This window comes from Ahaetulla prasina, chromosome 1 (genome assembly GCF_028640845.1).
Source record: "Ahaetulla prasina isolate Xishuangbanna chromosome 1, ASM2864084v1, whole genome shotgun sequence".
In the NCBI taxonomy this organism is placed as follows: domain Eukaryota; kingdom Metazoa; phylum Chordata; class Lepidosauria; order Squamata; family Colubridae; genus Ahaetulla; species Ahaetulla prasina.
The window spans coordinates 183,768,046-183,780,890 of record NC_080539.1 but is presented as its reverse complement, the minus strand read 5'-3'; the positions used below and the strand labels follow the sequence as shown (position 1 = coordinate 183,780,890).

Genomic DNA, 12,845 nt, shown 5'->3' with positions numbered 1-12,845 from the left:
ATGCTCCTTTAAACTCACCTGGAGCAAGTAACAGGTGTAGGCAATATAAAGATCACACCTGAAAGCAGATAAAAAGGAGAGAAGTTCACTTAGTCTTTGCATTGTGTGTCTGTGTGTGCCACACTAAGCATGGACAACAGAAAGAGCAGAAGAGAACTATCTGAGGACTTGAGAACCAAAATTGTGGAAAAATATCAACAATCTCAAGGTTACAAGTCCATCTCCAGAGATCTAGATTTGCCTTTGTCCACAGTGCGCAACATTATCAAGAAGTTTGCAACCCATGGCACTGTAGCTAATCTCCCTGGGCATGGACAGAAGAGAAAAATGATGAAAGGTTGCAACGCAGAATAGTCCGGATGGTGGATAAGCAGCCCCAAACAAATTCCAAAGAAATTCAAGCTGTCCTGTAGGCTCAGGGAGCATTCGTGTCAGCGTGAACTATCTGTCGACATTTAAATGAAATGAAATGCTATGGCAGGAGACCCAGGAGGACCCCACTGCTGACACAGAGACATAAAAAAGCAAGACTACAGTTTGCCAAAATGTACTTGAGTAAGCCAAAATCCTTCTGGGAAAACGCCTTGTGGACAGATGGGACCAAGATAGAGCTTTTTGGTAAAGCACATCATTCTACTGTTTACCGAAAACGGAATGAGGCCTACAAAGAAAAGAACACAGTACCTACAGTGAAATATGGTGGAGGTTCAATGATGTTTTGGGGTTGTTTTGCTGCCTCTGGCACTGGGTGCCTTGACTGTGTGCAAGGCAACATGAAATCTGAGAATCACCAAAGGATTTTGGGTCGCACTGTAGAACCCAGTGTCAGAAAGCTGGGTTTGCGTCCGAGATCTTGGGTCTTCCAGCAGGACAATGACCCCAAACATATGTCAAAAAGCACCCAGAAATGGATGGCAACAAAGCGCTGGAGAGTTCTGAAGTGGACAGCAATGAGTCCAGATCTAAATCCCATTGAACACCTGTGGAGAGATCTTAAAATTGCTGTTGGGAAAAGGCACCCTTCCAATAAGAGAGACCTGGAGCTGTTTGCAAAGGAAGAGTGATCCAAAATTCCGGGTGAGAGGTGTAAGAAGCTTATTGATGGTTATAGGAAGCGATTGATTTCAGTTATTTTTTCCGAAGGCCGTGCAACCAAATAAGGGTGCCAATAATTTTGTCCAGCCCATTTTTGGAGTTTTGTGTGACATTATGTCCAATTTGCTTTTTTCCTTCCCCTTTTTTGTTTTGTTCCAATACACACAAAGGGAATAAACATGTGTATAGCAAAACATGTGTTACTGCAATACTTTTCTGTGAGAAATACTTCTGGAAAAATTTCTGGGGTGCCAACAATTTCGGCCATGACTATAAATAAAACGATTCCTGTGAGAGTTTGGGGCTCTTTAAGTGTACTCTTTTAGAAAATATTTCCATATTAACAGCTAAGAAACTGGGATTATTTTATATTTTAGCTTTTATTTTGAATTCTAATATAAGCAGGTAGTTTTCATACAAATAAGTGATCATTAAAGTAAATAATAGTCTAAATTTCTTAGGGTGCATTTTGTGAACCTGAGCATTGATTGGAATAAATACAAAAGTTGCAACTTACGAATAACAAATACCTTCATTTTAAATTTTTTTAAAATGGATAGTATTCCATTATCATGCCTCCATTATTCTTCATAAGGTCAAAGAACATTGCATTGATTTTGCTGCAAAAGATATATATGAAAGCTTTTCTGAAAATTATATGTAGAATGTAAAAGAATATTTATATGTTACATACTAGTTTTTTTTAAATATGCACTATTTTTATCTAAACTTTTCCCCGCAAGGTTCTGAGTTACTGTCTTCAATGAAAACAATAAATGAATACAATATTATTAATTATTCTATTATTGCAGAAGCATTGAAGCTGAAAGTTTAGGTGTTTTATTTTCAGGCAGCTAAACAAGAACTCGAGCGTCAAAGACGGCTTGAATGGGAAAGGATTCGTCGTCAAGACCTTCTTAATCAACGTAATAGAGAACAAGAGGAAATTGTGAAGTTATCTTCTAAAAAAAAGAGTCTTAATCTTGAACTAGATGCACTGGTGAGTCACATACTGCACAAAAGTATAGCATTACAATTAAACATTCTGTTTTAACTCAGTTGTTTTCCCCTGACTTCTACATATCTTTTGTCTAAATGCTTTAATTGTAAATAAATTGTAGAATTTATTTTTGCTTCTATGATGCCATTTCCTCACTTCTCATACTGAAGTTAAGAGTAGTCATTTATAGAGACAAAACAACTAAAGGACAGCATCAGAAGATTTGAAGAAGCTTTTAGCTGTATGAAACTATATACCCTGTTTCCCAGAAAATAAGCCCTAGCATGGTTTTTCAGGATGCTCGTAATGTAAGCCCTACCCCAAAAATAACCCCCAGTTAAGACAGGCGCATTTAGTACTGTATTTTCCCCAAAATAAGCCCTAATACATCTTATGGAGCAAAAATTAGTATAAGACTCAGTCTTATTTTCAGGGAAACACGAGTAGTAACTGTGTAGGAGGGGAATACCTTGGTTAGTATTTCTTCAATTATGTTTTATTTATTCATTTCAATAACACTTACCTTTGAAGCAATGTGATGTTATTTCTTGTATTATTCAATTTACACTCTCCCACTTAAAAACAACTGAAATTGCCAGTTCACCTTAAAAACCATGGCTGAAGTGGAGAGAAGAGTGCCAAAAGAAATATATTTTATAGCATGGGATTAGCCCAGAAGTAAATCACCTACATACTTTTTGTCTTTCATAGATTGGTGAGAGTTTTACAGTTTTGCCTACAAGAAGTGGTAGAAAAATCAGTTTTAAGTCATTCACTAAACAGTGATCTGGCAGATGCTTAGAATAGATTGCCTTAATAAATCATCCAGTTCCTTGCAATCCAAATCCTAATTGGGATAATTGTATAGTTGCATTGGGGATATAAAATACTGACCATCCAGTAAAGATAGTCCAAATTGTCCCTGAGATTGCCTTGCTAGAAAGAGTAATATAGTTACAAAAGAGTGGATAGTATACCAACAGAATCCCTGCATTGTCCCAGTAAGTAGCTAACTTATATTCAGAATTAATGAATTGCTAAATGGAGCATCTGGTCATTGCATTCATGTATAGCATATCCATCCTACTGCCTATCCAAGTTGCCCAGCATGTAGTCTTTCAGTGGAGGAACTCACTAGACAGAACTCTAAGAGAAGTCTTTTTACTTAGCCAAGTCTCAATAACACATGCCAGAGTTTGGATTAAATCCTAAATAAGTAATGAATAATTGTAGGTCAAGAAATTTGTGTATTTTATTGATGTAATGTTTAAAATATTTATTAATACAGAATGACAAACACCATCAGATCTCTGGAAGACTAGAAGATGTTTGTAACAGAAAACAAAAGCATAAAAATGAGTTTGCCAATCTAGAAAAGAAATGTGATATGGGAATTATTGAAATCAAGCAGTTGGAACAACAGCTTCAAGTATGTGACGTTTTGATAAGTCTGGAATTCATTCCCACAAAATGACAGTCAATGCAGAGAAAAAAAAACATTGAACTTGTCTATTAAGGCTACAGTCCTCTGAGTGTTCCAAGTTTCTTTGTTGTTGTTTTTCTTGAGAAGATTGCCTATTTTCTGCCATCCATTCTCTCTTTGGTTTTTCATTTTCATATGCACAGTTCGTTTCTCTGGAAGGAACAGATTACTGCAGTCCAATATCAGAATTGAGGCCTTGCACCTTCTTTGAAATTAGGTTCTGGGCAGCAGGTTCCTCATTCCTATTCTCAGTGCTAATACAAAATGTTTGAGAAGCCTGACAATTTAGGTTCTTATGATTCCTGATCTCTGACTGCTGCTTCAAGCACACAGAGAGCGACGTTCTACAGAGCGGGAACAATATGAATCACTGCTAATCAGCCCTAAGTCCAGAAGGTACCAGAGGCTCCTAAGGATCCTTCCTAAGCAGGAGTGTTTATCCAGCTTTCTTAACAAAGAAGTTGAATATGACAATTTTAAGATTTTAAAGAGATGTATTTGTTGTCCTTTCATGAATGCAGATCATAACCACAAAAACTATACAAAGCAAATAAGGAAAGCAAAAATATAGCACAACCATTATTATTATTTTTAAAAAAATATGCTATAAGATTTTTGAGAGTCACTTTGATATAGTATAGCACCAGGCTAGAAACCAGGAGATAGTGATCCAGCCATAGGTACAAAGCCAGCTGGTGACATTGGGCCAGTCACTTTATTTCAGCCCTAGGAAGGAGGCAATGGCAAACCACTCTGTAAAACCATGTGAAGAAAACTGCAGAAAGCACAAAGAAAAATTATTTTAGTTGGGACTGGATAGGTAGAGGTAGAGAGATTAAATATATAGTTCATATGGTGAAGGGTGGCGAACTAATGTAGCAAATGAGAGAGATGTATAGACAAGTGTGTGAGTGTACCCACACTTATGTATAATGCTGCTCTTTTTTGCGGTAATGCTAATACTTCTATGTCAGAAGCATCAAAGTGCTTCCATGGTGAAAGGATTTGCCAGTGACATCACTGTTGCTTGGGGGATGCCCAGTTGGGACCTCCTTTTGTGTTCCCATGAGTTATACCTATGTATGATACCTACCGAAATGGTACTCATTTATTTTTTGGGGGGTAAGCAATATTAAGCAAACTGCAAAAAAGGAGTAAGAAATGGTACTCAAAAGAAATTAAAGCAGGAGGTTAGATAAAAGAAGAAATCATTTTTTTCATCCATTGTGCCATTATTAATTAACATTCTACCAAGATACATAAGTTCACTCTTTTGATCTAAATTGTCAGCATTTGTGTACAACTTGTGTTCATGTGATTTCTCTATTAAATACAAGCTCTAGTCTCTGAGAATTATCACATCATGTAATTATGTCATATTTGTTAAAAACCATTAAGATTCTCAGCCGGCAACATGGCATTATCTGCATACAATAGTATCACACATACATACTGCTACCAACGCACATCAAGCATTCCTTCTTATTCATTAGTCTTTATACCTAATTACAACTAAGTGAACATTTTCTTTTGTTGACAAATGTGAGAGATTGTGATGAAATTGGAAAAGAAAACGGAACAAGGGAAGACACAAAAAATCAAAAGCAGAAGACAAATTATTTGGAGGTTTATCTCATAAACTCAATCCTAGAGACAAGAAACCTGGAAAGAAGCTTTTCAAATTATTCAAAGAAACTTTGCTTTAATGAACTCACTATGAATGAAGATTGGAAATTTTTCTTATAGCTTCTAAGATTCAGTATTTACTCCAAACTAAATTAAAAATGACTTACTGAAATGTATGTAGTTCCTGCTTCCTTGATCTTGCCCAGATGAATGGGGCTAGATATTGAAGAGAACATTTTAAAATGTGTCAAAATTAGTTTAAAGTATAGAATATATGCCCTAAAGCTCATTATTTGTGTATGTACATCTGTGTTGGCATGTGGCAGGGCATTGGAGCTTGTTTTGGCATACTGTTTTCTAAAGCAGGATTGCCTGCTTTGTTTGGCCTTCTGCAGCATTAAAAGAAAATGTTAGAAAAAATGGATAGATATGTGAGATATCCCAATCTTCCAAAAATTCTTTGTTAATACATGCTTAACTCATGAAAAGTTAGTAAGTAAATTTATTCTTGTAACTATAGATAATTACATATACCATGCCATAAAAAACAATAAAACAGTAGTGATGTAAAATATAGTACTGTAAAATAAAAAGAGTATTAGATGTAAAAAGATTATAGCAAGATAAACCAGAGCTACAACTAAGAAATTAAGTATTTCTAAGTTTAAATGGCAGCAGAGCAAAAGTAGCAACTTGGTTGTTGATAATTGAGAACCAATCTACAAGAAGAGTTTTCAAGATCTGAGCCCTTGAGTTCACTTACCATCAATAATTTGGTCCTCATTTTGTTGTAAATGGGGTAGTGGACATAATGTCTTTTATCTGACCAACATCACAAAGCAAAGACATTGTTTGACAGGGTGTCATGAAATGTTGGTGATTTCATTTATCCATTCATGATGCAGAATTTTTTAAATGATACATTCCGTATATAAGGATTACTGACCCTTGACTTACATTATTACTCTTTTCTCACTTTTTTTTTATTATTGGAGATATATTCTCCATACCAGAATATATCCTGCTACATCAGAAATAGGTTTGGTTTTGTTTCATTCAAAGGACACAGATTTTTGGAAATGTTTTGGCTTCAGGGATCATGGGATGACTAAAATGAAATCATTATAATAGTATATGAGGACTTTAAGAATTCATACTTAGGAACTGGCCATTTCTCAGATTGGGGGTTTTAAGGTGCAAAATTGATATGAGTCCGATACTTAAAGAACCCATTTTACCCTGTTAATTTCTCAAGAAACTTTGAAAATTTGGGCCATAGTCACTTGGAGGGTACTTTGGAAGCCACTAAAAGGGTGCAGGACTGTTTTTTCTTACCTCTATGTTTTAATTTGTATTATCAGATTATGTCAAACATATTATACTGGTAATACTTTTCTAAAATATATCACCCTCAACTCTACAGGAATATCAGAATAAGCTGATTGCTTTTGTTCCTGAGAAACAACAGTTGAGTGAGAAAATAAATTACAAGATTAGCAACTGTTTTGGTAAGTATCATTGGTCTTATGTGTACATGTTTTTAAGAATTCAAGAGTTTTTTTCCTCCCTCACGAGGTATGTCTGAAAACGAGATCCCCTTTTCAGACACACAGAAAAATTTCCCATTCCTTTTTGTACTGTAACAACAGTATTAGTAAATTAAGTAAATACAATATATAGATATGTGAATGACAAAAAATTAAAAATGTGTAAGTAAATATTAAATATTTAGTCTTTCATTTGCAGATACACAGCTAAATTCGCTGCAGAAGAAATCATTAGAAAAAGAAGAATTATGCCAAAAACTTCAGGAACAACTAGATACACTAGAAAAAGAAACCACTTCCAAGCTGTCAGAAATTGATATTTTTAATAAGCAGCTCAAGGTACAATTTTGTTGTAGCCTTTTATTTAAGCATCTAAGATTGTTCATTTAGCAAAACTTTCCAATTTGTTCCTTCAACCAATTAAGCCCTGTGTGTTATCTTCTGTTCATGAAAAATGCATTTTGTTGATGATACTCAAATGCCCATTAAATCTCCAATTTGATTTTAAAAAGAATTAGTACCAGCATTTTACAGTTTGGCCCATTTACACAAAGATTCACATGGGTATTATTTTGCATATTGTAGGGTAAATTAATATTATTCGAAGTAACCTCCACTAAAATATTGAAAGTGAACCTTGGCATAGGGAAATAGATGAAAATAAAATTTGCAAATACTCTTTTTCTTAATTAATAAAAGCTTATATATAATATAATAAGAACAAAAGGCCAGCTATTTCACTCAATACATTAATTATTTAAGACATATAAAAGCAATTTCTTAGTGCAAGTGAAGTTACTATTACACCATCTATTCTCCTTCCATTCAGCTACAGAATGTATGTCACCATAGTGAGAATTGGGAATATGCAGATAAGGGGAAAATATGGAGAAAATAAAAAGCTTGAAAAGGATGAGAAAACCAAAAATGTATACAAACTGCAGTTACTAAGCTTCTAAACGAAGAATCTATTCCATGTTCTTTGCATGTCAGATTCTCCACTCAACCGCTTTCCTAAAATAGAAGTGTTTTTTCAAAATGGAGAAGCATGGGCTTAAGCTACACCTGAAATCTTCCTTACCTGTTTTCTGTCATCTCCTCCCAAAAGCCATGATTGCAGCATGACAGAGAGCATGATTCAAATCTCTTCCAGAGCCAAAGGTTATGAATGGAGAACTTGAAATTCTCCTTCAACTGTCAAATCCTGGGCACAAATGAGATGTATAAATCATTTAGTGACAGTCTTCCCTGCTACATTACAACATATGTGTTTAAATTATAAAACATATTTTAAATACATATACATGCATATTAATTAGAATATGACTGGCTGGCAAAGCTATAATTTTTTGTGTTTAAGATAATTTTGGGAGTGCAGTGATTAGTTATTTCCTACTTAACAATATTGTGTCTGAAACCTTTTCATGTAACTGATAGACAACAGAGTATGCCTGTAAATGTAATAAAGGGAAAGTCAGTGCTGCCATCACTTTCTATTCTTTATGTTCTTGTTTTCTTCCCTTCTCTATGTGGACAGCATAGGCAGGTGATATGGAAGAAGCAGCTTCCTCTTCTCAGTTACATATTTGAGCTCTCTTGTGACTGATTAACATTGGAGGCTTAACCTAGCCAACTACAAGTAGTCCTTGCTTAATGACTACAATTAGGACGAAGTGGGTTGCTTAGTTCTATCACTAAGCAAGCCAATCATTAAACAAGTAATCATGTGACTGCAACAGACTAACAACCTCACTCCTGCCACAGTTGTTAAATGAGACATCACATGACTGTGACTTATGATTTTACTGCTTTCCATTGACTCTGCTTTTTGGACTAGTGATCCCGTAACTTTGGGATGCTGCAGTAGTCGTAAACACTCGTCTGATGTAAAAGTGCCGAAATGGCAATCACATGACTGTGGGGATGCTGCAATGGTCGTAAGTGGAAAGACTGATTGTAAAACTACTTTGTCAGTACCGTTATAACTTTGAGTGATTACTAAACATGGTAGTCATTAAGGAAGCTCTATCTGTGACTCATATATGTTGTGAGCAAATGAAAGGAGATTGTAAAGGAGCAGCTGTTTGATCTGTTTCATGAAATGCTGTAGTCAAGAGGATTGGACCATAGTTCCTGACCTGTCTGTTCTGTCTAAGTCACGGGGTACAGCAACAAATATAAAAGACTATCCTGCTTTTTTGAGGCCAAATCCATTGTAATGCCTGTTTTCACTGTAGAGCTTACATGCAAATACTATAGAAAGATGCCTACCCCAAGTACCAATCCTTATATTACAAAATAGCACCACTTCATCTCAAGCAAGAAGCATCAAAGAGATCAACAGTTGAAGGAATGCCCATTCCCCAAACTCCGCCCAGTTATGTTTATCCATTCTATGGCATGCTTGACTTATTGTAGGAAATGAGAATAGAAATGGAATGGCGTATACATCAGAAGCAGCGATGGCTGAAAAGGAACGTTGCAGAGGACAAGAGTTTATTGCTTATCTTATTTGTGAACCATTAATATTACTAATTTTGGCTATAGAGGACTCTGTCTCTCTCACTGTCATTCACCCCTCCACATAATATATGGGTAGCTATGATGAGAGTTGACTCTGATTGCTAGATTAATTATTCCAATGCCTTGTCATAACCCTTAAATTTTCCACCTTTACAACAATCCCAGTGAAACGTTTAACTGCTTTTTATCTGCCTTATCTTACAGTGTGAGACTATGGATGCTTCTATTCTTCAGTGCCTTTTGTATCTGCTAAGCTGTCTCAACAACCTCTTCCTCTTACTTAAGGTTATTTTCTAATCTTTGGCCTTTTTTTGCTTCTAATGATTTCCATGTTTGTGTGTGTGAGTGTGTGTGTGTTTTAAAAATAATTTGCATTTCTATAGCACTTAAAATATTTTCCTATGCAATAATTTGGTGCTCTATTGCAGGAACAGATTTTATTTGCCTTCTGCTTGCTTTTAAACTCTGTCCACTAACTACATATTTTCAATTATGGGAAAGGGTAGGAATAATCCTCACGTTGCTGCTTTTAAGCAAAATCCTTAAAACTCACATAGAGTTTGGTGGATGGATTACTACTCATTACCAGTTTATCTGAAACAAAGTCCTATCTGTAATCAAGATTGTTATTATTTTTTCTATTTTGACCATAGAAAAATACTTGTCTATTATATTCATAACAAAGGAAAAGTCTAAGGCCAGAATTCCCAGAATAAGTATGGTAAAAAAAAAAAGAACTTCGTGAAAAACAATCTCTGCTTCTCCCCAGACCAACAAAAATCTACTGATAAATATATATGCTTGATTTTGCCTCAAGAACATTGACAGAAAAAAATAATAAACTAGCTAGAGTTCTGAGTTACACTTGAAGAAAATGGCCTGCAACTTTCTTTTTAGATACCAATAGTTCTAAAATCAGAGGAAGTTGGATTCAGATCATAAAATCTCAAGACTATATATACCTGGGAGAAAAACCTTGTGAAATTACAGAGCCAATTACATATTGAATTGTTCTCCCATATGTTTGGCTTTTTATAACAAACCAACTGCCAAATAGATGATCCCTAAGGCAAGCTTTATATTTTGCAGAGTAAAAAATTTAAGATCTTTGTTCTCTCATGGATTACACCTTTAGACTATTTTCAGAAACCCATTTGATTACCTCTTTGGATCCAAGTTCCATCGCACCAAAATGTTCAGCTATATATAGCTGAACATGCTATATATAGGACCATCTATGTTTGGCTTTTCCACTATCACAATATGACAGTTGCTCTGATAACTTGCATACAGGCTTCCATATATTGCCTTCATCTTTTTCCAGTTTCCCCTTAGATCAAAGAGAAGAAAGCATTTCCAGAGCTATTGACATGGAAATATAGCAGTGTTGGTCTTTTGTAGCAAAACAATAGTATGGTATGAGATTTTATAAATGATTGCTTCAACACATGCACTGAATATTATTCTGAAAAAGAACAAAGGGAATTATAAAACAGAGAAGTCAAGGAGAATTGAAATGCAGGACTTACAGACAGTGATGTTGATAATTGTCATTAGCTGTACAACTTTTCTATGTTAATAAATGCTTTTTACAAAAAAAACACTTTGGTATCTGCTTAAAATCATAGATTATCCAGTTGAACTTTGTGAATTGTGACTTTCATTTTTCATTATGAAACTGGTCTTTGTGTAATCATTCGTTCACAAATAATCCCTTTGAGAACAGTCACAGAGTATCCTGAGAAATACCAATATTCATACTTTATATCTATTCACAGAGTAACTGGTCAGCTTATTGTTTTTGGAATGTTGCATAGTATTTCTGATAAATAGATTATATAAGAAGATGAACAAATATATGAATTCCTCATATTGTCAATATAATGTGTGAATAGAGTTGTCATTTGCTTTCATCACAGGATTTGTTTCCTGGCATTTTAATTCCAGTTTGTTTTAAAGTTTTGTGGCTGCTTTCAAAATGTGCAGGTTTTTGGCACTTTCTGATGTTTCATTACTCAAACTAGGTAATGTTATCAGTGCTAGTGCTTCAATGCTTCACTAGCATTGATAATGTTACCTAGTCTGGGTGCAAGATCATTAAGAAACATCACCGGTCTTTGTGAAAGAATATTCTATCTGTCTGTTTAGTATCAAAGTATATCCAGAAGACTCAGAATGATAACTCCATTTAACAAGAATAAGATAGGATTGTGCTAGCCTATAGCATTGTGGGAAGGGTGTCTTGCCTGAGGTGCGCTTATTTAGAATGGGATGGGAAATTTGCTAGGCTGTATTAAGCTACACAGGTCCTTTTTTCTTGTGCCATTGGTAAGAGACATTTTTGAAAGAAGGGGGATCTTATAGTTCTCCATATTGGTGGAGACAGCAGCCAGGAATGGCTTGTGCTCTTTTCAGATGAAAGACTGAACCTGTGCAAAGTTGTTAAGTCCAGCCCTTGTTGCCAGGGTCTCCCAGCTTTCGGCTCAGTCCTCAGACTAGATGGATATGTTGGAAATTTCTCTCCATTTCTGGCTGTTGCCTCACCTTTCCTTCCCTTGGAATTTTTCCATTTCTCATTGATTGAGTGTTGTGAGTAGTTTCTGATCCCTTCCCTTCTTTAGATCCGGGGAGGGGGGAGGTTTATTTCTCAGTGGTGAGGCTTTGGCCTTGCCATTTCAAGCCGCTGCTGGAGCCTCAGCTTGCCGATCTCACTGGGGGACTTAAGATCGTCCTGAACACAGGAGCATTTTGGCTGGCTGGGGGAGGTTTACAGGAGCTTCATGCTCCGAAATTGCCGGGCAGCCATTGTAGGAGCTTCGGCATGAGTGACGGGCGGCCATTTTGGAGTCCCATTTTGGTGCAGGAGTCTTGCACTCCACGAGGGCTATTCAAACAGCTTTGGGCCCTCTTTTTGGTACAGGAGCCTGACACTCCCTGAGGGCTGTTTGGGCAGCCGTTCGTGTTATTCTAGCTGCCTGAACGGAGTAGAAGCAGTTTGCTTCTTAGTTGGCATTACTTAAGATTCCCCCCTATGTTTGACCCCTCTTTGGCATTATTCCTATTAAGCGCTTTCCCAGCTACTGTGGATCGTGTGGCTCAGTCATTGTGGCTTAAGGCCTCTGGCACAGACACAGCTTTCAGGAGCCTTGCGCTCCATTGCTGGTCTTATTTCTCAAAGGAAATATCAGACCGCTGCCAGCTCCCCTGACCATAATCCACATATATCCAGGGTGTGAGAAATACAATAATGGTAAATCTCATAAAAAGGAAATGGCAACCATGGTAAGGCAGGTTTATTTCAAAAAAGATATATATCAAAAAGCTTTTGCAAAAGGGTTCTCTGCAAGGGAGAGAAAGTCTGACAGCTCTGAATACATGGTTTAAATACATTTTCAGACAATCAACAGGGCAATTACAATGCCCCCATCTGTCATTGTTCTTCACATATTACATAACAATTCTGGCTTATTCAGCACCATCTTCTTCCTCTGGAAAGTCCCCCAGAGATCAGAGTTCCCTTATGTCATTTACAGAAACAATTAAATGGAACATGATTTTGCTTGGGTCAGCC

General features: G+C 36.2%; 1 protein-coding gene across 1 annotated transcript in view; it reads left to right on the top strand.

Moving 5' to 3' along the window:
* ITSN2 (intersectin 2) overlaps nucleotides 1-12,845 on the top strand; it is a 95,331-nt gene that overhangs the window by 27,478 nt on the left and 55,008 nt on the right. Inside the window, exons 13-17 of the mRNA XM_058184619.1 lie at nucleotides 1,946-2,095; nucleotides 3,384-3,524; nucleotides 6,628-6,712; nucleotides 6,951-7,090; nucleotides 9,479-9,559. Coding sequence (XP_058040602.1) covers nucleotides 1,946-2,095; nucleotides 3,384-3,524; nucleotides 6,628-6,712; nucleotides 6,951-7,090; nucleotides 9,479-9,559 — 597 coding nt within the window. The remainder of the gene's footprint in view (nucleotides 1-1,945; nucleotides 2,096-3,383; nucleotides 3,525-6,627; nucleotides 6,713-6,950; nucleotides 7,091-9,478; nucleotides 9,560-12,845) is intronic.